A 25,528-nucleotide genomic window follows, 5' to 3' on the forward strand; every position below is an offset into this window, starting at 1 on the left:
AATCATAACGGACCTAAGTGGGGAACCGAATGCTTCTGGCTCTCCTGCACGATAGCCTGCCACCCTGCAAAGAGTGAAGTCTTAAACAATATCCAGAGAAAGATATAAAGAAGTAACTATAAAAGTAAAGAAAATCGTGGCTTGCCATGGTAGCTTTAAAATTATACTTTTGGGGGGTAATTTTATGTTTATTTTTATCTGTATTTTTTCCCCTTTGTGTTTTGCTTGAACAGCTTGCACAGACTATCAGGGCTACCTCTTCCAAATCAGAATTAGGGAACTTTTATATAGTGGCCTGCAGAGGTTTAGCCCCCCCCCCCCGGCCTGTGCGGCTCCTTCATGCCATCCTCAAAAGTCTTCTCAAAGCTTTAACTTTCATAGGATGAAAAGCGCCTGATTGAAGTTTGGCTCCTAGGCAAGCAGGAGAGGCCAAAATGAGAGGATGAGAATCAGATCAGGTGAGGGACTGGCTTGTGCTCTTCCTTCCTTGTTTCCCTCTTGTCTGGACCAACTGATCTAAAAGCTGTCCTTCAGCTGAGATTCCTACATACATACATGCACGCACGCACAAACTATTGTTTCTGGCCATAGACCTTTACAGATTCCTTAATACAGATTCAATTCAATAAAGGATGCTTCTCTCCCCCCCCCCCCCGTCCCCTTCTCCCAAACGGGCTTCTTCCTCTCTGGCAACTTCCCCATTTCTGGAAACAGAGGCTTCCACAGTCAAACCGACAACACTTACCACAGCTTTTATCAAAGATTTCAATTCTCTTCATCTTAAGGAAAATAGGCCTTTTATTTTGTTGTGGACATAAAATTATGGGGCTGGGAAAATTGGAAACATTTCTGTTGAGGGAAATCAATTTTCTCACTGCCACATATGTTCAATATGTCAGAGCCATTATCCAGATAATAACAGCAAAATACAACTGAAATGGCAGGTAGAACAATCTTCAACACAGAGTCAAAAAAGATTTTCGCCCCCATCCCCCAGAGCATGTGTTGTCCCACAGAAGACGCTTTCAAAACATTTCTGTCGATGAACCATTTCCAGGCACCAACAGTGGGAAGAGCTGCTGGAATCAAACGGCCAAGAAATTTGCACTTCAATTAATATGTTCTCCCTTTCTGAAGCAGAGTTCTTCTTTCTATGAAACACTGAACTTTTTTCTGCACAGAAAATCTTAACACCAAGCAGCGCAAGCATGCTGCTGTCTTGATTCTAGAAAACAAAAATATGCCCCATATTTCCAAATTCCCTTGGCGAGAGCTTCCTAAAAGCTCCTCTGATGGGACCGACAACTGGCTCCTCTGCCAGTTCTCTGCTGCCAGGAGAGAGGCTGAAACTGGAGGGGACGGGGGGGGGGGAGAGAGAGAGAGAGAGAGAGAGAGAGAGAGAGAGAGAGAGAGAGAGGAGACGCCTTCTTGGCTGGCGCTCTGGCCCTCTTTGGCCAGAGAGGTAAGTCCACCTGCAGCCTAGCCTGAACCCTTTGCAATGACAGATGTTTTCTGTCTACCAGACAAGGGATGCCTCAGTGGGTGTTCAAGGCCAGCCAATGCGTGTGGCCAGACGGGCTCGTGGCTGCTGCTGGCCAATGCAGCTGCCCAGAAATTTCGACAATCGCTCGAACCCCGGCAGGCCTTTCCTCCTGTTTCTGTGGGAGACGTTTCAGAGAACGATTGGAACTGGCAAACCACAAGGATGTAAAATTAAAAGCAAGTCATGAAAGATCATCTTGCCTGAGCGTATTTGCTATGACAGCACCCACTGGTGTACAGGAGGCCACGGCCAGTCGGGATCTGGCCACTGCCTGTTCTAGTCCTCTTTGTTCCAGGAAAGGAGCGAAGAGCCTGCGCTGGCTGGGATTTGCTTCTCATGGCCTTCCTCTTCTCTGGTCCCCGTGGTGGCCAGTCCTGGATCGGGGCAGCAGTGGGGGCTCGTCCAAGACACCGAAGGGGGTCCAGCCCTTCGTCCAGGCGCAGGAAACTCAGAAGCAGCACCAGTTTGGCAAGTTGGGACCCCAGGGGTGGAGTAGGCTGTGGCAACTGGTGGGATCCAAGTGAACCAGGCCACACTTTGAACCGGAGGAGGCCACAAGCGGGCGTCAACAACCATTAATGAAAATATCTGGGGGAAGGACTTCTGCTAAGAATCATTCAAAACATGTACATTTACCACCATTAAAGAAAATTAGGAAAAGACCACGTGGTTCAGAATTACACAAATGCAAGAGTAGGGTGATGCCTTTATTGAACAACTAAAAAAGCCCCAGACAAATTGAAAGCTTTCGTGGGTAAATATCCCACTTCCTCAGACTGGGCAGAAGAAAATTATAGGTACTCTTGGTCAGAATCCCAAAACTTCATGGTAAAGGGGAGCTAAAGTAAGATGAAACCACCCTTCCCATCTCAGTTTAACTCACCTCATGCAGACAGAGTCAGCATGAGCCTATGCCATGATATTTTGGGTCTCTGACCTACAGTACCTTTAATTTTTCCTGTACTAACTAACTAACTAACTAACTAACTAACTAACTAACTAACTAACTAACTAACTAACTAACTAACTAACTAACTAACTAACTAACTAACTAACTAACTAACTATCTATCTATCTATCTATCTATCTATCTATCTATCTATCTATCTATCTATCTATCTATCTATCTATCTATCTATCTATCTATCTATCTATCATATACTGCCCATCTTGTCAAGGGTGACTCTAGGCAGTTAACAACATGACTATGGTGCAAAGCCTGAGGAAGTGGGACATTTACCCATGAAAGAGTAAGCATCCCCAGTATTATTTGGTTTCTTATTTATCGCCGGGCCTCCTGCTTGGTTTGCTTGTTCTGTGGAGGGCTGCATTCTCTTGGGGGTGACCTGGGGGGGGGCTGCTGCTGCTGCTGCCAGTGGGCAGAGCCATGGGCCACCCACATGTCAGGCCAGAGCCAAAGGGGGCTGGGTGAGGTCTCTCTGCTCTCCTTCCCTCCCTTGAGCAAGTGGGGAGGGGGAGAGATTAGCCCTTCATTTGCCGATGTCTTGAGGAATGGCCTGTGGGTGCCCTCCCTTGACTCACAGGGATCCCATGGGCCCTTGTATCATTATCCTCGGGTCCACTGAATCCATCCAGCCCTTTCTGTGATGCCTTGTCCTGCCCAGCTTAGCATTTTTTTGAACTTGTCATGTTTTTCCAGCAGGAGGAGAAAACTCGCAGTTATTCAGAGTCCGTCCCTCTGGGCAGCTGCATACGGTTTGTGCAAAACTCCTGAAAGTTTCAGAACCATCCAAAGAACAACGGGTGCAAGTCTTCCATCTTGGTGCTTTCTGTGGAATGGGGAGACAGTCCTCTAACAGACCTTGCAGGAGCACACCTTGGACATCCAGGGATGTGGCTTCTTTTGATCTGCAGAACAAAAAGAATAAGTGTATTTTTGAGCTTCTGATCACTTCTGCACTTAATCCCCCCCCTCTCTCAAAGAGACATGGAAACAAAATGTATGGTTATTTCTGTTCTGCAAATCAAATATGGTGTGGGGTGGAGTGAGGAGGTACAGCTTGTGCGATTGGTAATGAACTTCTTCCTTCCTCCCTTCCTCTGTGCCCTCAGTCCCTATTCTTGCCCCCCCCATGGCCCTGCAGCAACCCCTCCTGTGGCTGAGGGGGTGCCTGTGAGGGCCACGAAACCCTTCAGACCCTCAGACCTCCCTTCGGGGCAGCGTTCAACCGGCACCGTCCTGCTCAATGAGGAAGCCACCGGGGGGGGGGCTGCCGAGCTCCTGCCTGCCATTGAGGGCAGCTGCTCTTGTCCAGCCTCCCTTCGGCCCAGCCGGCCCAGGCGGGAGATGCCAACAGCCGCACGGGGTGCGAAACCTCAAAGGACAGGAAGCCGTTTTTCTCCCTTTGTCCAGGCGTCATTGGCCACCAGCTTATCCCCCTCCCCACAACCTCAAGCTCAAAGCCTCCCCCAGTGGCCCCCCCATCCCTGGCAGACCCTCTGTTTCCTTCACACTTGCCTGTCCATTTACGCCTGTCCACAGATCAATAGGAGCCATTCTTGGGGAAATACGATGTTGCCATGACAACCAAGCCACAAATTCTCTGTGGGAAGCCCTGAAACCCGTAGTAGAGAACTCTCTGGAGGGCTCCCAACCTATGAGGCAAGTTTCTTAAAATGCAAGAATAGGCAAAAGCTGGAGAAATTCGTGGCTTCCTGCCAAGGCAACAGAGTTGCAGGCCAGGCGGGCCCTTGCCTGACCAGGGGAACATGGGCTTCCTAATCCTCCCCCCACACACACCTGAGCTCTTATCTGCACCTTCTCTACTGGATGCTTCACATTTCAAACCCCCACCCCCACCCATAAGACAGAGAGAGAGAGAGAAAGAGAGAGAGAGCGCAGGTCCCATTTCATGATCCACTCCCTGGATGTTCCAAGACAAAATATCCGTGGGAAAGGGTCAGGTGTCGGCCTCCTTTCTCTGCCACTCTGTAAGGACGCCCAAGGATCTTTGTCTTAAAACAGTGGCAAGCATGAGATGCAGGCTGGCTGCTCACCGTGGACTGACCATCGAGCCGGCTCTTGTCCGGCAGCCCCTCCACCTTCACCTCGGCTGCCACTCACTCCCCCCCCCCGGGAGAATCCCTTGCCTGGAATCTAATTGTGTGGCCAAGGGCGGGCGGGCGGGGAGGGGGAGCAGGGAGGCCCTGAGATGGCTTTAGGGACCTGACATGGATTCTAGGCTGCTGCACGTTTCACTGAAAATTAAATCTCCGCCACACTCCTGGGGGAAGGATCGGGGGGGGGGTGCATGGCAGCTGCCCCTGGCAGAGCAGGTGGGCAGGGCAGCTCCAGCTGGAGAGGTCTGCACCAAGCAGATAGACACCAGAGAGGAGGGATTTTTAAAAAAAGATAAACAGATCATCATGCAAAGAAACAGGAGGGAAAAAGCCAAGCAAACCCAAAGGAGGCTTCATTTCTACATGAAGGAAAAGAGCCAAGCTCCCTGCGCTTCGCTCTGCACAGGTTTGCAGGATTAGTTTTCCAAAAGCGAGGTCAGCCCTCTTTCCATCAAAGAGGGCAGAGATTCACCCTGGTCTTTGGGGCCCTGCAAGGTTCACCCTGTCTTTCTGTTTACCGAGCCATCAATCAAAATAAATCTATTACAATATGAAATAAAAGAATCACAATGTAAGAAACAGTGAACTGTAAGAAGACCTGTGTGATTTGCTCTGCAGCAAGAACATTTCCCAGCCAAAAAGAGGACAGCAATTTGGTTGGGAAAGAATGATGCAAGTCTCCCTTTAATGAAACACCTTCGTATGTTTTCTGAAACATGGGGGACCCTGTTTTCTGGCTACTACCAGGCACCATCTTACACACATCTGCTCAGGAGTCAAACCCACAGGTTTCCATGGGCTTCCTGTCCAACGATGGCTTGGCTCCCCAGCAGGGCCGTTCCCCCCACCCCAGCACTGCTGCCTCATCCTTCCGACCAGTCTTGTACTTTTCCGATCGCACGCGCTGGGGGTGGGCATGCTTCCCCACCTCCTGGGAGGCAGCCTCCCTGGCACGGGTGGCCAAACAGGTGCCTAGGGGATGGCTCTCCTCCCTTGGTGCAGCTCCACCCTCACCAGCCAATTTAAAGAGCAAACCTACGTGAAGCGCTGAGAACTGACAGGCAGGGGCAAGGCCAGGTCATCAGGGCCAGGCAAAAGCAGGGCCGTTCCACTGGGTAAAAAAAGAAAGCTTCTATTCCACCAGTCTGTGTGTCTAAGAAGTAACAAGACAGGCTTTCCCAACAGATAATCCCTGACGATTTTTCTTTTATATTCTTTGATTTCCATTTTTGTCTATTTGTAATGTTTTTAATAATTTTATTGTTGCTCCAATTGTAAGCCGCCTAGAGTGGTCTAGTATGACCAGATAGGCGGGATAGAAATAAAATAAATAAATAAATAAATAAATAAATAAATAAATAAATAAATAAATAAATAAATAAATAAATAAATAAATAAATAAATAAATAAAGACCGGTTCTTCACTTGCATTGGAAAACTCCCTCCTAAGCCAGTGCCTCCGACAGAGGCTCACCTTGCATTTCACGTGACAGTAGTGCTGGCATGCCTGTATCCACATTATTTAACACTAAAGCTGCTACTATATAAGAGAAACTTTATTTTCTAAAAGTTAAATAATAAAAGCACCCAACTTGATTTTGAAAAATGAATTTTTTTAAAAAAAAAAACCATTAACATGTATTTATCCTATTTGTAAATTCTTCAAAACATATATTTACCCAGCGATACTTCCTTGTCCTTGGACGGAACAATGTTTTCCACATGATGTCTCAGAACCTAATCTTTCTTCGTGGCCCAAATATTGTCCAAGAGGTTTTATCTAGAATTGATGGTCACCCTGAGCTTGTTTGATCAGCCCTGAGGTTGTCCGGCCCCAGAGTTCGCAGCTAGGCAGGGAAGCAGTGCTGGGTTCTGAGCCTCTGAGGCAGGGCTTCACCTGGCCATGGGTGACTCTATTGGTAGGGTTAATTTTCAGCTCACTGAAGCAGCCACCCCTCCTTGCCCTTGCCACACCGTGGCTCCCCCAGGGCCACATCTGGACGGTCTCACCTGGATAGTCTGGCTCCTCCAAGACCTGCCTCTTGGCCATGTCCCCTCCTTCTTGGGCAGGCAATATACAGCTGTCCCCCTGGGCTGGGCTGGCAGCACCTGCAAAGAAGCAGAGCAGGAATACTCTGAGGTGGTGGTGGTTTTCCTCTTTTTCTATGGCTGACATCTAGTGATTAATTCCAAGTGAAGCAGATTCACCGAATCAACTGTACTTCTGTTGAGTGCTAACTTAACAAATCACATTCACTCCATGGGTCTTTTCTAACCAATAATTTCCAACTGGGTTTACACACACACACACACACATCCTGGCTGAAATCCTGTTGGGACAACTTCGCAGGTGCAAGGCAGATGATGTCATCAATCACACCTTTTTACTACTAATTCACTAATTCAAAGTTTCTGTTCCCTTTCCGCCTCCTCAAGTCCTGAGGCTCTCTGGGGGTCCCTTTCCTGGGGAAACCTTTGTGAGCCTTGAGGAGGAGTGAACTCTTTACAATCCAGACATTGCCTCCGGATTTTGAAGTGTTTTTAATGGTATATTACCAATAATGCTCACTTGCCCATGCTTGTCTTAGACCTTTTCAAACAGAGGCAGGAATTAGAGTACTGTATCTTGGAATGAGGACATAACAAACCATCAGCACCACGGAGAGCACCGCAGCCCTCCCTCTCGCTTTGCAGGGTGCAGTGAAAACAGCCACAGGCCCCTGCGTGGGATGCACAGAACACAAAGGCATACATTATTTCCCGAAATCCAAAATGGCCGCAGGTGTTGCTAAGAGGGCGGCAATTCTGCCTCGAGGGAAGGAGTCCCTCTCCCCAGCACCTAAAACTGGAGAAGGGAGTTCTGCTGAATGTTAGGTTTCACTGACATCAACCTTGAGTGACTCAGAGTTCAGGGGAAGTAGGTGAGCGACTCTTTCTCTTCTCAGTTTCAGCTCAGAAGCCACCTTGAGAGGCACCGAGCAATGACAGCCGGTGGCAAGCCTCCTGCGCCCCTGGAGCCACCTTGAGAGGAACAAGCCTCATGTGTCCGCCCGCAGTGACTCTCTACAAGACAGGCCATGACCGCCCGGGTCCTAAAGCCTTCCACATGGGTGGAGGGAGGGAGGGAGGGAGGGAGGGAGGGAGGGAGGGAGGAAGACCTCCCACCACCACCACCACCTTCCTGCTCCTTCCTGGTGGAGCCATTCTATAGCTGCACCCTCTTAGCCGATCACGGGCCTGACCCTTGGCCTCTATCTCTCAGCCAAGCAGGGCATACAAGGCTTTAGCAGCCATGTACACAGAGCAGTCCAAGAAGAAGTTAGAGATTAGCATGCTGCTCTTATGAGTTACCAGAATTGCTCACAGGTGAATCAGGAGTTCTTTGTTTATAAACATAGGAATGCTCAGCGAGGCTGGAAGCTGGAAAAAAAATTGCCAGTGACTTGCAGTGGGCCTAGACTTCCCTATGATTTTGAAAGCCCTCACAGGTGGCTGGTGTTTGGCCACCTCTAGCAACATCTACATAGCATCCAAATCCAGCATTTGGCAAAGATACTAGACGGCACATTGTTTTTAAAAGAAAGCCCCTTGCTGAAATGGGTAATTGCGCTCTGATTGAGTCACAGGCTGTTGTTGATCTGGTGATTAAATGACAGCCTGCAAGGTCTTCATTACCATTTTTTGCAAATAGATTAAGGAATTAATTTTGAGAGACCCCAAAATTAGGACTCAGAAGTGAACTTAGCAACATATGGCTGGGGGTGGGGGAGATCTCTGAGATGCACCCATGAAAACAGAACCAGCCGAGGGACTCTGATCATCAGTTGAATCTGGCGACAGAGTGAGGGGGTGGGAACAGGGGAAGGACAAAGAAACAGCAACCTCCCTCCCAGCCCTGCACAATCCTTTTTGGCCTCGGGGCTAAGCAATGTCTTGCCAGAAACAGGATGATGGGCCCTCGGACAGCTTTTGAAAGGGACAAAACAAACCCACTGAAAGGGACCAAGCTAGCCCACACGAGTGCTGGCTATGGTGGCTGGAGGGCTCCTTGGGATTCTGAGGCACCCACCCTGACCATTCCCTGCTCCAGAGCAGGAGCGGGTCCCTTGCCTGTCTCCGTCCTCTTGCGGGTGACCTTCCAAACCAGACCTCTGCTCCATGTGGGGAAGAGACTCTTCTGGACTGGAGTGGCCTACGCATAGCCATCATCGGAGTTCTGCTGAGGATACTAAGGAAGGATCTCCTCCCTGAAACATCCCGCATGTCTCCTGAACTTCCTCCCAGTTTACTCAGTGTGGCCTTGCTAGTTCTGAACAAGCTCTGAGGTGGAGGCTTCCTCTCGTGAGAAACTGAGGGAGTCTCTGACTGCCAGAGGAGAAGTTGGGTTGTCGTTGGCACTGACAAAATGTGCAGAAACAGAAGAGAGAGAGAGACAAACCACCCTCACCAAGGAATCTGGAGCCAAAGGAGAGCACAGTTAATGGACACTCTTGTCATTAAAGAATCAGTGAAAGCAGAAACTGATGAAAAACTGGGATTAAAGCTTTAGGGTGACTATCCTTCACACAGTCAAATTATCTGCCTGCTGTCTTAAGCTCTGCAAAACAGCTGGTATCATCTTCCTATCGCTTGCAACTCCCGAAACATTTCATTGGCCGCCAATCCAATTGAGCAGAAGTTAAACATAGAAAAATCGACTCAGTTCAACCATCTTAATTTTTAAAAATGAGAAACCAAGTAATTGTAGATTATGCAACTATTTAATCTGATTTAAAACCTAACATCAACCTCCTGCTTTATAATGCGCTTGGTAAATTGCCTTGTGACGCGCATGCTAGGCTACTCAGTTAGAGGGGCGTCCTTCTCCTCCCTCATTAAGCATCTCCTAATCCTCGCAGCCTCTGATTGCATCTTGTTCAGTGGAAGGATTGTACCTGGAGATACAGGGATTTCTATTCTGAGAGCAGGAATGGATTGAGTAACATTTGATGGCACATCCAGACTTTCTGAGTGTGCAGGATTTAATCAGCCATGCAAAGAGCCTTTCTATCTTTCTAGTCTTTGGAGCACTGCATGCCTGCTGAGGGGGCTCTTTGGCACAGGGAAGGGAGAGCCAAAGGCTGTCACAAGAAAATCCAGCACGGAGGCATTTCAACTCAGGGCGTCTCGAAGGAAGGAAGGAAGGAAGGAAGGAAGGAAGGGAAAGCAAATGTTAATATTAACTGTGTGCCATCAAGTCAATTTTGATTTACAGCAACCCTTTTTTCCCCAGGACCTTCTAGGTGGAGAGCACTCAGAAGGGGCTTACTATTCCCTCCTTCTGGGGGCTCCCTGGGACTGTGCAGCTGTTGCCCAAAGCCACATAGGCCAGCTCTTCTCCCAGGAGAGGCACAATGGGGAATTGACGCCCAAGGTCTGCAGCCAGATACCTAAACCTCTCTTTCTCTCTCTCTCTCTCTCTCTCTCTCTGTGTGTGTGTGTGTGTGTGTGTGTGTGTGTGTGTGTGTGTGTGTGAGAGAGAGAGAGAGAGAGAGAGAGAGAAGCCAAAGGAGGAGAGAGAATGCTAGAGAGTGGTTGAAAGCTCTCCTCTCCTTTTAGCAGTCTCCACTTACTTTTCTTAGGAGGAAACCTAATCTCCTCTGTTAGGAATAAATCGGGAATCTGTGGCACAGCTTTCCTCTGGGCCCGAGTACAATGCTCTGGGGCTCTTGCATTCACTAGTGCCAAGAAATTAAATGCACTGGATAGAAATATGAAGCTCTCGCTCTACAAAGCTGAGCTGCAGCTGGCGAAGGAGGAGACACTTTGTGAGGCACAGAGAGCATTTATCATGGCCCCCAGACAAGTTATTGAGCTGTCTGTGAAAAACAGGAAAGATCCCCGCAGAAGGCTGCAGCAGAAGCCCTTGATTGATAGAGGGAGGCGATGCAAAGCTGCCTGATGGCCACTCTGCAAAATAAAGGAGAGGAACTCAAGGTCCTTCGTGACATTCCCTGACCACAGATGAACAGCTACTTTATTACCACACAGAAAAAGGTTGCCCCTTGCTCCAGACTTGGCCACCTTCCGATGCACACGGTTAACTTCTCCAACAACTCCTTGTCTGCTTAACATGCCCGCTCCCTTTATAGGATTTAAAGGTGCAGCAGTTAAAACATTGCCTCTCCTTTCCCCGTGTCTCCATTTAAGAGCAGCAAATGGAAATAATCTGACTGATCTCTGCCATGGAGTCATAATCAGCGAGAGGACAAGCTGCTCTGTGACATTCAGGGACCTGTCAGAAATAGCTTGGAATTCCATCTCAGTGGCCCGAAATCTAGACGTCCCTGGTCTTTCTGAGGATTTTTATTGGTCTTAAAGTTGTTCTAGGCCAGGAAGGAAAATAGAGTGCTAAGAAAAAGGACTAGAGGCATTAACTTGCAGCTGCTGGTCTCTGTAGCCGCTCCACTGCCACGGATCCCAGGCATTCCTTCTGAGTTGCCTTGGGACAAAAGAGGAGAAATCAGGAAAGAAGCCCAGGATTGCTGCACATGGAGAAGCAGTCATGATCATCTCCGGCAGGTTTCCAAACAACTTGGGCTGAATGGTAACTACAGGCTTTTGATTTTGTCTTCCAAAATCTATGCTATACTGTTGTTGATGACAGTGGGTGGAGGTGGGGGTGGGTCCAGAGGAGTTTAATTAACCAAAATCACACAAAGCTCCTCTGTGCATCCAAAGAGCTGAGCCACTGGCGTTAACACAGATGAAGGGCAGCGGAAACTGTGGAAGAGGTGCCAACAGGGAGACACGCCTGTTTGCTTGTTGCTACACACTCTGCTTATTGGCATGTAATTGCAAAATTAAATATATATATTTCAGAAGGGGAAAAAAACCACCCGACATTGTTCAAGCTTTTCATGGCCACAGTAACCTACCACCATCCTAGGACTAGCAGTAAAGCAAAAGAGAATTACAGCTTCCTTAATACAGTGACGGGTTGGTACACCGAGAGAGGTGTCTTTCTTTGGAGAGCTTTATCCGACTCAGAGAGACCCACTCAAAGAAGCCTTCCCTTCATTTAGGGACAAGAGAACAGGCAGAGCTGCACAGAAGCCAACCTGCTTCTTGGAGGGATCCGACGGGCAGCCCATGAGCCCCAGGCCCCCCTTTCTGTGGCCAGCTATTTTTTAGGGCAGCACCTGCAAAACGGACAGGTTGGCAGGCCTTCCTTTTCCCACAGGTTGCCTTGAGGAAGCCACGGAGGTGGCCACCCCCTCCACCCCAGAGGGAGGGCTGTAGCAAGGCCTCCTCCTTCCCTTGGGGCTCAGCCCAGACATCCCCTCCCATGGACCTGAACAGTGGGGACAGAGGCTCTACCGCTTATCCCACGGGAAGGCCTCAGCCACGGAACCGCCGAGTTGTGATTCAGATCCACACAAGAGTCATTCCCAAATGATGATATTCCCTCTTGACTAATAATGTTGAAGGGCAAACCACCCCATTGTGGAAGGGTTACATGGAAGCTGCAATGGTCAGGAATGTATTATTGGCAATTTTAGCTCAAAGAAATCAATTAACAAGGTATTTAATGGTCCTGACCTTCCAGGATTCCAGAAGCAACCATGGAATTCTACAACAGACACAACCCTGGTACTGTACCTGAAAGGAAGTCATAGAAAGGAAGGGCAGAGCCTGTTTTTTAATATCCCAGAATGCAGGACATGTAATAAGGAAGGCTCAAGGAAGCCAGATTTTGGTTGAATATAGGGAAAAATTTGTGCCGCCCATGACCTCAGGGGGAGGTGGTGAGCAGGGCTCCAACGCTGGAGGCCTTCAAGGGCAAACTGGACCGCCTTCTGTCAGACCTGCTTTGATCTGGATTCCTGTCTTGAGCGGGGGGGGGGTTTGGACTCGATGGCCTTCGAGGCGCCTTCCCACGCCGTGATTCTGTGATTCCAAGAGGAGGAACCCTGAAGCCCTGCTTACTTATAACCACGATGACTCCAGGAAGTATTGTTCCCATCAGCTGGTGAAAACCTGTGCAAACCTCTCGCATTCTGCACATGGACACCTGATGCCATCCTCTGCACCAGGGCAGCAACTTTCAAGAAGTTGACGGAGCCGGTTTGGAAGCCTAGATTTCACAAGCGCATCTCGGCTCATCTTCCCAATACCGAACCCCAACACCAGGAAAAGCAGGAAGAGAGAAAGCAGGATGGAGCTGAAACCCCCCAACAAATCCTCTCGAGGGTCTGCTCCAAGCTCTGCCAAGTCCGATATCTGGACCCAGCTACACATTCTGAGATCCCACCTCACTAGAAGCTGTCAGAAAATGACCTGTCACAAAACAGAGCACGCTAATTTGCCAACTACTATGGGAGGCATGAAAAACTCCTTGTATGACAATCAAATGCTTTCAGCACTTATGGAATTCCATGTTCTAATGAAGTGCTCTCTGTGATGTATAGTTTGTTGCTCAGTGCACAAAGATCAGGCAGGAAGATGTCACTGGAATTCCTCTTTTGCCACCAAGTCTCCTCCATGCAATCCATGGTCTCAGGATTTAAAACGGTTTAAAATGGCATGTTTCCAAAAACATGGGCACTATATAACAATTAAATGCATGCTGCCTGACAGGGTACTACAAAAATACCTGGACTGTGGATATTTTACATAAATCCAATGGGAAAGCCTAGTGGATGGTGGTGGTGGTGGGGGCATCCACCAGACACTTTAAACACTAAACAGGAAAACTTTTTTTCAAAAAAGCACCAGTGTAATGCATTGGCATCCAAAATATCTAGCTCCCATCTGGAGTCTGAACAAAGCAGAGTAGAATGTTATCTTTTCTAATATTTTGGATGAGTCTGATATGGCGCCTGTACAATTAGATTTTGCATTAAAACACACAACAAATCTGATTTCTGTGCATTAAGGACTTCTCTGTTAAAAGATATGAACCAAAGAATTAAATATGCTGCAATTCTGCAGCATCTTCCAGTTTGCTTCCTTCAATACTTGACCACTAATATTAGAGAATATTGGATAAAGCTACACTTTGAAGTGAGTATCTCTGAGATGATGGAGAAGCCCAGTTAAACCACAGGTTAGATGATAAAATTCAAAATTGAGTTGTGTTTCTTTACAGGAAAGGGCTGTAATTTGAAGCAAGGGCCTTAATGCTTTCATCCTGAGGCAGCCTATTCTACCGAGGAGAGAGCTGGCTGTTCGCAAGCTAGCACTCTCTCTCTGTCTCTCTCAAATAACACAGAGGCCCCTGTTTAACCATCGCAGCTTATGAGGGATACCTGCGCTGGGGCCTTGCCACCTCTGGTGACAAGAGAAAGGAACAGGTTGGTTGAGGAGGGTGGCATGCCGTGAAAGCAGCCGAGAGGCCAGAGGGGAGAGGCTCCCCCTCCTCTTCCAGGGCAGACAGACTGGGTAGCAGTTCTTCTTGAAGGCAAGACAGAGAGCCACAACCGACAGCACAATGGGGCATTTCTGACTTGAGGGGGCCACAGATCTGTGCCTGAATGGCAGAAGGTGGGACCTGGCAGGAGACTGCTCACATCCAAATCCAGACCAATAAGACCATTGTTTGCAGGCTGAGTCAAGCACAAGATTCAGTGGCTTCCTTCTAAACACACATGTGTAGAACTGAGGAAAAACCAACTGACAGGCAGCTGGGGGCAGGGGGGGGGAATCCAATGTAAAAAAAGACATTCATCCTGCCCCACCCCCCACTTCCATTCTGGCACGATTACAACCTTCTCTTTAATAGGCAGCCTCTTCTTTTATGATGCAGAAAATGGACTCTTTCCCAGATTCCTGGAATGAGACGGCCAGCCACACTTTCATGACAGACAGACATGCCATGGGATCATAAATTAGTGATCACAGAGAAGGCTCACTAAGAAGATTGGATGTAAACTTTGGGTCACTTAATTTTTAAGGCTCAGCTAATGGGCTGAAGAAAATTGGATACCGCTTCATAACATAAATTCAGATGTGGGCTTCCCTGCCCATAAATATTAGAATCATTAAATATTATAGCAAATAGGTCTGTTGTAAAATAAAATGATCCAGCTGTAAAACTCATTTCCACGGTGTGGATTCTTCTACTGCCAAAGAATAAGAATTTCACATTTTGTACTAGGAAGTCATAAAACAGGAACAGCGTATGTTTAATGTAAGTTTGAGCTGATGGTTAAAAGAGAAATCTGAAACTGATGACTCCCTATAATTTGCAGTTCACAAATGTTGCCTATAAGATGACATGCATCCAGTCTTTCCAGCCAGATTTCCCATATAACACAAACATTCACTAAGAAGGAATGAAATACTCAATGCAATTTGAACATGTAGACAAAGTAACATCCTTTTTTGTTCACACCTTAAATACAGAGGTAGGAACAACAGTGGTAGGTGAGCAAGGGGAAATAAAAAGACAAGGAGGAGAAAATCCCACACAGGATGCTGGCTTGCCAAGCACATTTTAGGGCTCATCCAGATGCAGCATGTGTTGCCCTTCATGTACACTGATGGTTATCGGCATTTCCCCCACCACCACCATCCAGAAGACACAAGACTTAAACCAGTGCTAACCATGGCAAAAACCAACAGCAGCAGCAACAACAAAACCCTGTTTTCCATACTTTTTCAAAACTGTTTTTGGTGGGTTGGGTTTTGTTTCACTTTGGACTGGTGGAAGTTCCAGGGGCTTTCAATTTTGCACTATTCCACTGAAGCAGCCAATGTACACAGAGATTTCCTATAGAAAATCATTCTGAGGATTTCCTTCAGATTTTTAAAACAGTGGTTTGTGAAGGCAACTGATTTCCAAAGTGAATTATGAGATCAGCAGACATCTTCTGTCATCAGAACCCTTCTATTGAGCATTAATCTGCTAAAGCAAAGGGGGAAAATTCAGCAGACAAAATAATTGTAAAGTTTTTTTAAAGGATTTTTTTAACCAGGGTTTCTCCAAGGTTTTTGGAAGATTTTAAATCTATTTCTAAAAGAGATGCTGATTTCTTGAGAAGACAGGTGGGATCATGTGGGCAGAAACCCTGTTACATTCTACACTTAACCAGCACAAAATGAGAGGCTCAAGTGCTCCCTCTGAACAAGTCCTAAGAGGTGAGATACTATGGAAACACGCTCGTCCTGCTGAACCCATTCAGGCCAAGAGAGGTTGCTCGTACTCACCCAGCGAAGGATGGCTCCTCATTCTTTCCGCCTGGTCTGTCTGGGGCAATTCTCTATAGGCTTGTGGTTGCCTCTGGCCAGTGGCTAAAGCTTTTCGTTGGTTTTGGAGGCCCCACTGAACTTCAGCCAGCAAAACAGCCTGAATGGCTTCCATCACCTGTCATGGAGGAAGGTATGGGAGAGGTCGGTGTTAGGCAGTTGTTAATGCCAAGTACACCCTTGCTCCTCACTTCTGCTTCATCCCACTTGCTATTCCCTCCTTTAATGGGACAGAAAGGAGGAGTGTGTTCCTCATTCCCACTTCAAAGCCTGGGGCCATGTCCCTCTCCGGGCCAGGACTGGGAAGGCTGCATTGGCCCAAGGCCCCACTGCTTGCGCTGCTCGGGGGAATGGCAAACAGGCTAAAATTGGACAAAGCAGGGGAGAGAACGTGAGCCCTTCTTGTCCATCAAGAGGGACAGCCTGAGGAGTTTTCAGCTACATGCAAGAAACACAGCAGCCCCTTCAAGTGTTCCCTTCCTCTTTTTCTGCTTTGAATGGTGCTATCCCTTGGAGGGCAGGGCACAACAGGACGTGTCTCCAGATTTAGCCAGGAGAGGCCCTTGGGACTGTATCTGGGGAACCATCTAGTTGTGACACTTAATCATAGCCAATAGGCTGAGAAGCTGTTTCAAATAGTTACCATGCTGTTCATTTCTGATATTGTACTGCAATGACCTTCGCATTGAGCAATAAATATTTTGACTGGTTGATTGATTGAGTAGTTGTTGGGAATGCCTCTCTCATGACCTATGAACCTGGTTGGCAGAGTAAAGCACCAAGCGTGCAGGAGGCGGAGAACACGACGCCCCAGCCCAATCAACCCTCCATGTGCTTGGAGGACCATTCCGAAAGGGAAGGGCTGTGTGCCACCCCCGGGGCTCTCCGGATGCTGCCGACTGCGATTTCTGGCATCCTTTTAGCGACTGGGACTGATGGGGCTGGTAGTCCAACACACCGCTGGAAGACCAAAGCTTGGCCCGCTACGGAAGGGCTGCAATGTCAGAGCCGCACTCTGAGGAGCATCCTCCATTTCTTACCTCGACGGACTGGTCTCTCCAACAAGAAATAAGTTTGGCAAGCGAACTATTATCCAGTGCAGAAGGATGAAACCCAAAGGTGCCTGAAAACAGACGGGACATTATTTGTCAGCCAGCCTCTAGTTCACACTGAACCAGGTAGATGTTCCAGAGAAGACAGAGCCATTTCAATCAGTGACGCTTTCAGAGATGGCAGCGAGACAAGAAAAGCATTGCAAGGGCCACAGGTGCAGGTTGCGTTGGTTACAGGACTCCCATGCGCAAACCCTTTGGGGTAGCCGTGTCTCTCGTTGAGCTTCCTGCCTGTAACACATATCACACTCCAGTGCAACCCACAGGACAACACAGAGGACCAGAGGACACAGCTGACCCTCCCCAAGAGAGAGAGGCACGTCCAGCAAGAGACGCCAGGAAGGGATTTGGTTGCTCAAACAGTACAGACCATGCCTCTGCCACCCCCATGGAGCTCATGTGCAAGAGGAGGAGAGAATTTGGCCTGGCCTGACTCTGCCAACTAAAGGGGAAAGGAAGAAGGGCACCAGGACAAAAATGAAGGGGAAATCACTTATGGGTCCAGCTTGATACCGCAAGTCCACCCACCAAAGGAAACCAAAGCCTGACAGGCCTCTCGGCAACTGGAGCCCTGAAAGGCTCTCCTCAAAAAGGCACCCGCACGACAGCCTTTTCTGCACCAAGCGAAGACTTTTCTCCTTGCTTTGGCACTTGGAAGGGTTACATTGTCTGAACCTGCCTACAGTTTTTACTGTCTTTTAGAGGGTTTCAGTCTGTAGTTGTTAAAAAAACATGCAATTTGATCATACTTGCATTACACCTAAATAATGCATATGGATTAAATCCAGGACCTGCCTTCTGTGGACAGAATGAGTCCACCCACAGAAAGTGGTTCCACCTGATTTTTTTTTGAGGGGGGGATCCCCCACCTAAACACACACCAGAGCATAAGCCATCAAGCAGGGTCTCCTGCCCCCTAGGAGGAAGTTTTGGGGAACAGGGAGGAGCTGCTACGGAGCGCAGGAAAGTCCGATCCCACCCTCTCAGCTGCGTGCAGTCAGGTCCTCTCTGACCCACGGGCTCTTGTTGGAATGAGGGATGCTTTAGAACGGCTCAAGTAGGCAAATAAAACAAGTCCGATTGTTTTGGCTGCAGGGCTTGGCCATCCAGCCACTGGAAAGTGTCGGAAGAAGCCGGGATGGATGCCTGGGGCCCAGAGGCTCATGGCAGGTTCGGGGCCATGGAGATGGAAACTCAGGCTACTTCTCACAGACGGCTGATGGAGCTGAATGTTTGGGTGCAGCAAAGTGCGTTCCCACTCGCATCCCACACCTGGAGAACCATCTGCAAGAATTCGGCACTACGTATGTGCTGATACTCACAGCCGGCTGACTCCTCATAAGAGCTGGTGGTCCCGAAGGAAGCCGAGGGTCTCCATTTGCGTGCCGGTTCCACTTTCTGTGGGCTAAAGAGAAATGTTGACACAGCCTGTCAGTCAGTGAGGGCCGTGCTGGCTTGGAAATGTTTTATCATTCACGTTTAGGGCTCTAGACAGAGAGTGTGCCCAAAAATCCACCTCTGTGAATCTGCCCTTATCAACGCCAGCAGACTGACTGTCAAGGGGGTGGGGGGGGGGGAGGAGAGAAACAGATTAAGTAAGAAAAAAAGATGTTAAGGCCTCTATTTGCCTTGTAACGGCTGCAATGTTTTGTGTATATTAAAACACACACACACACACACACACACACAGGCTGTAACTTCTAGAGATCTGCTCACACTTTGTTATGTCAAAGTGCAGAGGCTCCCAAGAAAGCTTGGAGCAGACGGATACAGCAGCACAGCCACCTTCGTATCAGCAAAGGCGTTAAGTGGACGGAGGTGCTCCGCTAGGGAAGAAAAGGCAACCAAATTCAGAGTATTTCCTAAAGAGCCCTGAGGCTGGATGAAAACAAAGACCAGCCTGGTGTTCTGCTTCTCAGTGAGATGCCTCAACGGGAAGCCCTACAGGGAGGACGGGAAAGCAAGAGCACCGTCTTCCAGCAGCCAGCATCAGGCAAGAATTGCCCCTCCTGCCCCAACTGTGTTCCAAAAACATTTAAAACAATGCTCACAGTGAACTGTTGTTGCCACGTGGCAACCCCCTCCCTGATTCCTGTGCAGTAAACATGATGACGATGAGTCTGATGTGGTCAGGACCACTGCTGTCCCATGGATCAGCAGAACCAACATCTGTCTGTCTGTCTGTCTGTCTGTCTGTCCCGCCACTGGTCGCTTCCGACAGCGGCCAAAATACAACAGCAAGTCCCAAAGATGGTAGACCTAGTTGGACCCCCCACACACATACACACACACGGGCTGTTATGTCACTTAGCAGCCAACTGAGTGGGTCTACTCGAGCTGGGAGCCAGAAGTGGATTTGGGCCACCATCTACTTTTGCCTGTTCTTACCTGGTCTCTTTGAAAGGCATCCTCATGATCCCTTGAACGAAACATATTCGGCTCAGCAAATACACCAGTGCAGATGATCTTTCCGTGGCTCCGAGGCCTTTCCCGTGGCGGTTGAGCTTTCCACTTTGCTCTTCTGCTACCGCAAAGTACTTACTGCGCAACTCCAGGACTTTGCTGGAAAAGAGGTTTGTCACCTCGTGCTGCTGCTGCTGCTGCAGTCCAGCGGCCCCAGGAGGAGGAGGAGTCACCGCCTCGCACCACCCAGGCAACCTCAGCGAGAGGTGGCTGTTCTGAGAAACAAGTCCCAGTGAGACCGGACGGAGGAGCCTCAGGGCCTCGAGATGCCGAAGGCAGAGATCGTCCAGTTCCCTGTCCACACCCCACGGCAGGAGGCATGACAGGAGGAGCTTCCCAGCATCGGCGATGAGGTTCAGACTGATTCTTCCCGAGGGCTGCCTCCTCACCTTCTTGGAACTCTTGGGTTTCTTGGACCGCTTGGGGCCGCCGCCCCCGCCGCCCCCGCCCCCTTGCTCCGCCGGCCTAACGCCATGGCTCTCCCCGAAGGCTTGCTCTTCGGCAGCCATTCCGACTTGTCCGTCCAGAGGAGACAGAGACCCAGAGGTCCTGTTCCTTTTTAGCACCAGACTCCTTTTCTCAGCCGTGCTTTTGGCTCTCTTCAAAGTCTCATAGCTGTGGAACGAGTTCGAGGCCTTCAGCCCAGGGAGCTGAGAGGGCGGCAGCAACTCTACCAGTCTTTCCAAGTCAAAGAGAAGCAGGTGAACGTTTACGTTCTCCCATTTGGTCTTCAAAGGCAAGAGGGCAAAAGGCCTTCGGGCAGGAGAGGCAGCGGCTAACTGAAACAAATAAAAACGTTAGCAATACTAGCAGCAATGGGAGCAATAATATACTATCAATAAAACGCAAATTACAAGAAAGAATTTCTAGAAGTCATACCATGTTGAAATACTAAGTCTCACTGGGTTAATGTTACAATGCATTATAATTGTAATTATGGTTGTAATTTAATCTTTTGTATTACTTTGAGCTAAAAATATTGTGGAAAATGCAATGTACAATTTGAGGATGACTGTAACCAAGTCAAACATTACTTAAAAGAAAGCAAAATGCAACGTAGCAGCAGGAAGAGAAAAAAAATGTTATACCTTAAAATCAAAGCTGGGGACTAAACAATAAATGCCTGCTACATGGAAGCATCCTCTCATTCTAGCAAAAGACACACAAAGAGGCAGCCTGATGGGTTACCATGGCAAAAACATCATCACCACAGAAAAGCACGCTACCTTTTGGAGAGCAACGAGCAGGCTGTTGACTAGGAGTCATTTCCAAGCAACTTCCAGGCTGGAAATCCTTGGAGTCTCAGGCCCAGTAGCAGGATGTCCCGAGACAAAATGGACAGTGAGGCCCTGGCACTGATTTTATTTCCCAGGCAGACCGACACAGTAGCAAGGAGTCCCCAAGGTAAACAGGACTTAAGCCGACTAGAACCAACACTTTCAACAGAATGGCAAACTAAATGGGAAGCTGATGAAAGGAGCACAGGACCACAATTAGGGTTTGAGTTGTGAATGCTGGGCGATATCCTGGCTCCTGCATCGTTAGCCCTGTGAATTCCTGCATTTCTCAAAGCTGCATTTCTCTGCCACCACTGAGTCCCTTCTTAGGACCATCTCCAGTCAACTACAAGAATAAAACAGAGATGGGACTTATTGGGAATGAAACACCGTTTTGCTATAGAAAAAGGTGGCGTGTTTTTGAAGTAAGACCAATAAGCGTAGCATCTGTAACCATCTATGTCGCTGGCCAGCCACACCCTGCCTGTCCAAGACCCACCGTCTCTTGGCCCAGGGGAGGAGAGGCTTCGGGCTGGCTGCTCTCTGGGAGCCCTGGTGATCCAGAAGCCCTGCGCCTCTGGGAGGCTGCATCCTCTTTGTGGAGCTTCCCTGACAGGAGAGGACAACCATGGGCAGACTAGGCCAGCGGCAGCCCCCCCCCCCCCGCTGTTCCTGTCCATGACGTCCATGCAGGAAGAGTCTCGGGCCACTGGGGTTTATCCCACCAGGGCCAGCAGAGGTCTCTCCGGAGGTCTGGGGACGGACCACCTCCAGGCGCCCTTCTGTCCGGTGACAAGCAAGCCCAGCAGGAGTCGTTTGGTGACGAATGCTTGAAGGTTCAGCTCACCAGTCGAGCACACGCTAGTTGCTCCACAGGTACCCATGGGCTGCTTCCAAGGGAGCAGCGTCCAGCTTTGGCCTTGCGTTTCTTCTTCAGCCCAATGGAGCACATCAGCATTCATAGCAGAGTTTCTCCTCTGTTGATGCAGCAGAAGCGGCTGCAAAAGCACCAGATTTTGGTGTGTTTTTTGCAGAGGTATAAATAGCTGCACGACTGAGAGTGCCGCTAGGAATCCACCCCTTTACTCAGACCGAGAAGGTGCAGTGACCCCTCTCCCTAATGGAGCAGGAACGGATCACTTTCTCTGCAAATATACCACATGATTGCATTTCTTGGTTCCCTTGTGGAAGGTGAAAGCTTTGGTAGCTCCCCTCACATCTCTGTTTACACCAATCCTGCCACAGGACGAGGAAGTCAGAATGCCTGAAAAATTCAAATCCTCTGGTTCCTAATGGATGCTTGCATTTCAAGTGAGCACAACGGAATTCCTAGAAGCTGGTGAACTCCAGTGGGAACGAGCCTTTAGAGATATAAAAAGGTCACCTGGCGAGATAGCATTTTCACTGCACTTTCCATAAAATGTTTATGTGGTGGGTCTGAGTTGGACCAGTTGAGGTTAATAGCACATATCAATATGTTGGGATAGGAAGAAATGGGTAGCGTGACCTTCACCCCTTCAAACAGGGGATTAGCTCTCTGCGCTCAGTTTTGTTTCAGACTCTTGTTTAACAGCAGTAAGCATTAGCAGAAATGGTTGACTTGCTGAACTGCACGAGGTAGGTATCCCTCCAAGTGAGGAACTGAAGCAAGAGGAAGAGAAATAGCTGAGGATACATATTCTTCCATTTCAGGTATCCTCTTAAAGAGTCTTCATCTCCCAAAAGGTATCTTTATTCCATCCCAATCTGTATTCTGGCCATTTTAAAAAATTCATTTTCAAAACATTTTAACCAGCTTCAGAGTCATAGTCCATCCAAAGTCATGGGGATTCAACTGGGACAAGCAAAACTGGAGACCAAGAGCAGCAACCCAGAAGGTGGAGGAGTCAGAACGTTGCTGAGGGAATGATCCGAGTGAATGGGAAGGTGTGGGTTGGCGCAGGCAGCCTTCCTGCTGCTCTTCGACTCACAAGAACGGCAGGTGGGCCGGTGCCCTTGCAGCCACATGACCCATTAGGGGAAGCGTGTCCTGCTGAATTCTCAGGAGTACTCCACAGACCAGATTCTGACAGACATTTGAGTCTGAGAAATCAGACTTGCAAACAAAGCTTGGGTTTGCCTCCAAAAGATCAATCAAGTAACAAAGCAAGTTAATCTGTAAAGTAGGGAGGTGTAAGAAGCTTGTGCTGTGGGAAACAGAGGCTTTTAGCAGGTTGAGGAATGGCCTTTTCTAATAAGTGCTCTTGCAACTTATAGTTTGGCCCTGAAATATAAGCAGATCCTCAACCCAAAATGGTTTAAACCACATTTGATCCTTCCTTGTGAATTTTGGAACATTCATGGTAACTGTTCCAGCCAACATCTTTTTTGGCGCTTGTATGAAGCCAGAGCATAAAAGCCCAAGAAATAACATGAAATGAAATAAAAACCCAAGGTAAGGAAAAGCTGCTCTCTCTCTCTCCTTCATATGAAATAACTTTGTGTCTCCATCAAAAGGTGTGTACATCCTCACGTGGAATGAGGTGGTCAAACCAACATCCGAACACGTCAGCCTTCCAAATGGCCAGGCAGACACGTTAGCGGAAACTCCGGCTATTCGTTCTGAAATCCTCTGGGCTGCCAGCAATGGGAAGCGAAAACAACCCCCCTCTCAAAGCCCCCCCCTCTTTGAATTGTGTTCAGCAGGCAGAAGTCTGATGACTGGCAGCACAAATTGAAGGCAAACAAGCAGCCCAGCAATTGCAGCTGATGCATCTGGAAGACAGACCCCAGGAGCTCAGCCGACAAGAGTGAAAGCGTTATCAAGCTAATAGCCAAGGCCATCTTTGGTGCACCGTGCCTCTCCACCAGCAATGGGACCCCATTTGTTCGCTCGCTTTAAGTGCAAAAATACCTTCTTCTTTTGTTTTTTGTTGTTGTTTTTTATGGCGGGGGGGGAAGCAACCAGGTGCATGTAACCTACTGACTAGTAGTAACACATTACTAGGTCAGATGCCTCTTGTTGTCTTCCAACGAGGGTTTTGCTGTGTATTCCTGCACTCGTGACCTATTCGAGTGGGTGGGTGTTCTGGCCAGCTCCACTGTGAGGCCAGCATCCCCTAAGCCGAGTCCCTCCGCTCCAACTGAGCTGGCAAGGTGCACGGGAGGTCAAGAAGCTCCTTTGACCTTCTCAGCTAACTCCCCCTGACCACTTGCTAGGGAGCGCAATCTCCCCCGAACAGATGGGCACTCTGGCAGGCTCCGTAAAGTGAAGGAATATCAAGATAAATGGAATTGCGCTTCCATCTTCCAGCCAGTTTATGAGCATAAAATATTGCTTCATGAAATCAACAAACATTTTGGATGGGAAAGTCTACAACGCAGCAAGCCATTTATTCTGGACTACAAAGGCCAGGAGAAATTTCTTTCTGGGATTTGATTTCTTCACAACAAAGGTATCCCAAAGAGGCTAGCATTCCTATGAAACAAAAAGCATTGAGCTCCCGGGGTCTGTCTTCCAGATGCACCAGCTGCAATTGCAACCCCACTGCTCTCTGGTGTCAAGTGTGTGGCCCTCAAGGTGGGTGTCTGAGTTAACATTGCTGACTTCCTTGGTGATCTTGCTGCCAGATCTCCCTATTTCTGCAGCAGAGGCCCCAGCCTGTAGCTTCTCCCAAGCTCTGGAAATACCTGCCTGGGGAGGAGGAGCAGGGGCAGGACACCCCCACCTTTTCTGCCTTCCTGCAGAAGTTGATCTAGACTGCTAAGTGGAAAAGCTTTGCCAGATTTGAGGGGGGGGGGGGGAAGACCCATCTAGTCCATCATTCTGAGCCTCAAGTTAAACAAGGCATAGGAAGAAAGCAGGCACTTTTCGTAGACCGGAGCATCGGAGCCCCTCTCTCACTGCCTCCTTTCACGTGGGGTGATGTGTAAAGATTGCCTGTTTGGTATTTTCAAAATTCTTGCGGTGAAATGGCTGCAGTGGCAAACCACAACAAAAATGGGCTTTGTCCATTGAAATGCTTGTAATTAAAGTTCCATTTCTGCTCCCATCTGCTACCAGCCAGGTATCCTAGCAACCGAAGATTGGCAGGCAGCCATAGCTTTGCCCTCGCTCTGACAGACCCATACAGAGATCAGCTCAAGGGTTTTCTCTCTAAAAACTAGATCACTTTACACAGGCTTGGGAGGAAACCTGAACAAGCAAAAGAGAAGGATTTGTCTCCGTGAAAACCGCAGCCGAGGGTCGACTTTTCTCTCGGTGCAGCAAAACTTCTCCATCCCGTTTGACACCTGCCAAAGCCTCCCGTGAACAGCTGCAGCCAAGCTGCCCTCTTTACAGCCAAACCCCTTGTCTACCCAGGGACACTGGTGAGAGGTGCATTTTTGCATTGACCCACATTGATCACACCAGGAGAAAGAAGGCTGGTCCTTTCAGCATCCACACTAGACCTAATAATAATCTCTGAGTTGCATGAAACTGGGGCACTTGGCCTCAGCAGCTGCAACATCCACAAGAAGAGATGCCAGGCTATACGTCCTGGGCTCTGCTCCGGCAAAGTGCACTCAGGGCATGATCCAATGCTCCACACAAGGAAGCACTGAAGACGACTTCCATTGAAGAGATTTAGTAAGTGGCTGATTGACTTAACTCTCATTTTCAGTTTAGTGGGACTTGGAAGAGCTGGCTGGATCCGATCTTCCCTTCTAGGGCTCTGGGCAACTGGACCTTAAGCTAGCTGTAGCAGTTTTAACCTTAAACCAGATTGATCATACAATTTACTGTAAACACAAAACAAAAACTTGCCAGCCAGATCCATTTAAATAACATTATCCTCTGCTCC

The 25,528-nt window shown here is 48.6% G+C and overlaps 1 protein-coding gene across 1 annotated transcript in view; it reads right to left on the reverse strand.

Moving 5' to 3' along the window:
* Positions 1 to 780: 780 nt before the first annotated feature.
* The window catches only part of WDR72 (WD repeat domain 72), a 42,538-nt gene continuing 17,790 nt past the window's right edge, over positions 781 to 25,528 (reverse strand). The window contains exons 15-20 of the mRNA XM_078381042.1: positions 19,354 to 20,207; positions 18,176 to 18,370; positions 16,894 to 16,996; positions 15,815 to 15,971; positions 6,635 to 6,733; positions 781 to 3,412 (exon numbers count right to left, since the gene is read on the reverse strand). Coding sequence (XP_078237168.1) covers positions 3,357 to 3,412; positions 6,635 to 6,733; positions 15,815 to 15,971; positions 16,894 to 16,996; positions 18,176 to 18,370; positions 19,354 to 20,207 — 1,464 coding nt within the window. The 3' untranslated portion in view covers positions 781 to 3,356. The remainder of the gene's footprint in view (positions 3,413 to 6,634; positions 6,734 to 15,814; positions 15,972 to 16,893; positions 16,997 to 18,175; positions 18,371 to 19,353; positions 20,208 to 25,528) is intronic.

Source organism: Pogona vitticeps, chromosome 12, assembly GCF_051106095.1.
Source record: "Pogona vitticeps strain Pit_001003342236 chromosome 12, PviZW2.1, whole genome shotgun sequence".
NCBI lineage: Eukaryota > Metazoa > Chordata > Lepidosauria > Squamata > Agamidae > Pogona > Pogona vitticeps.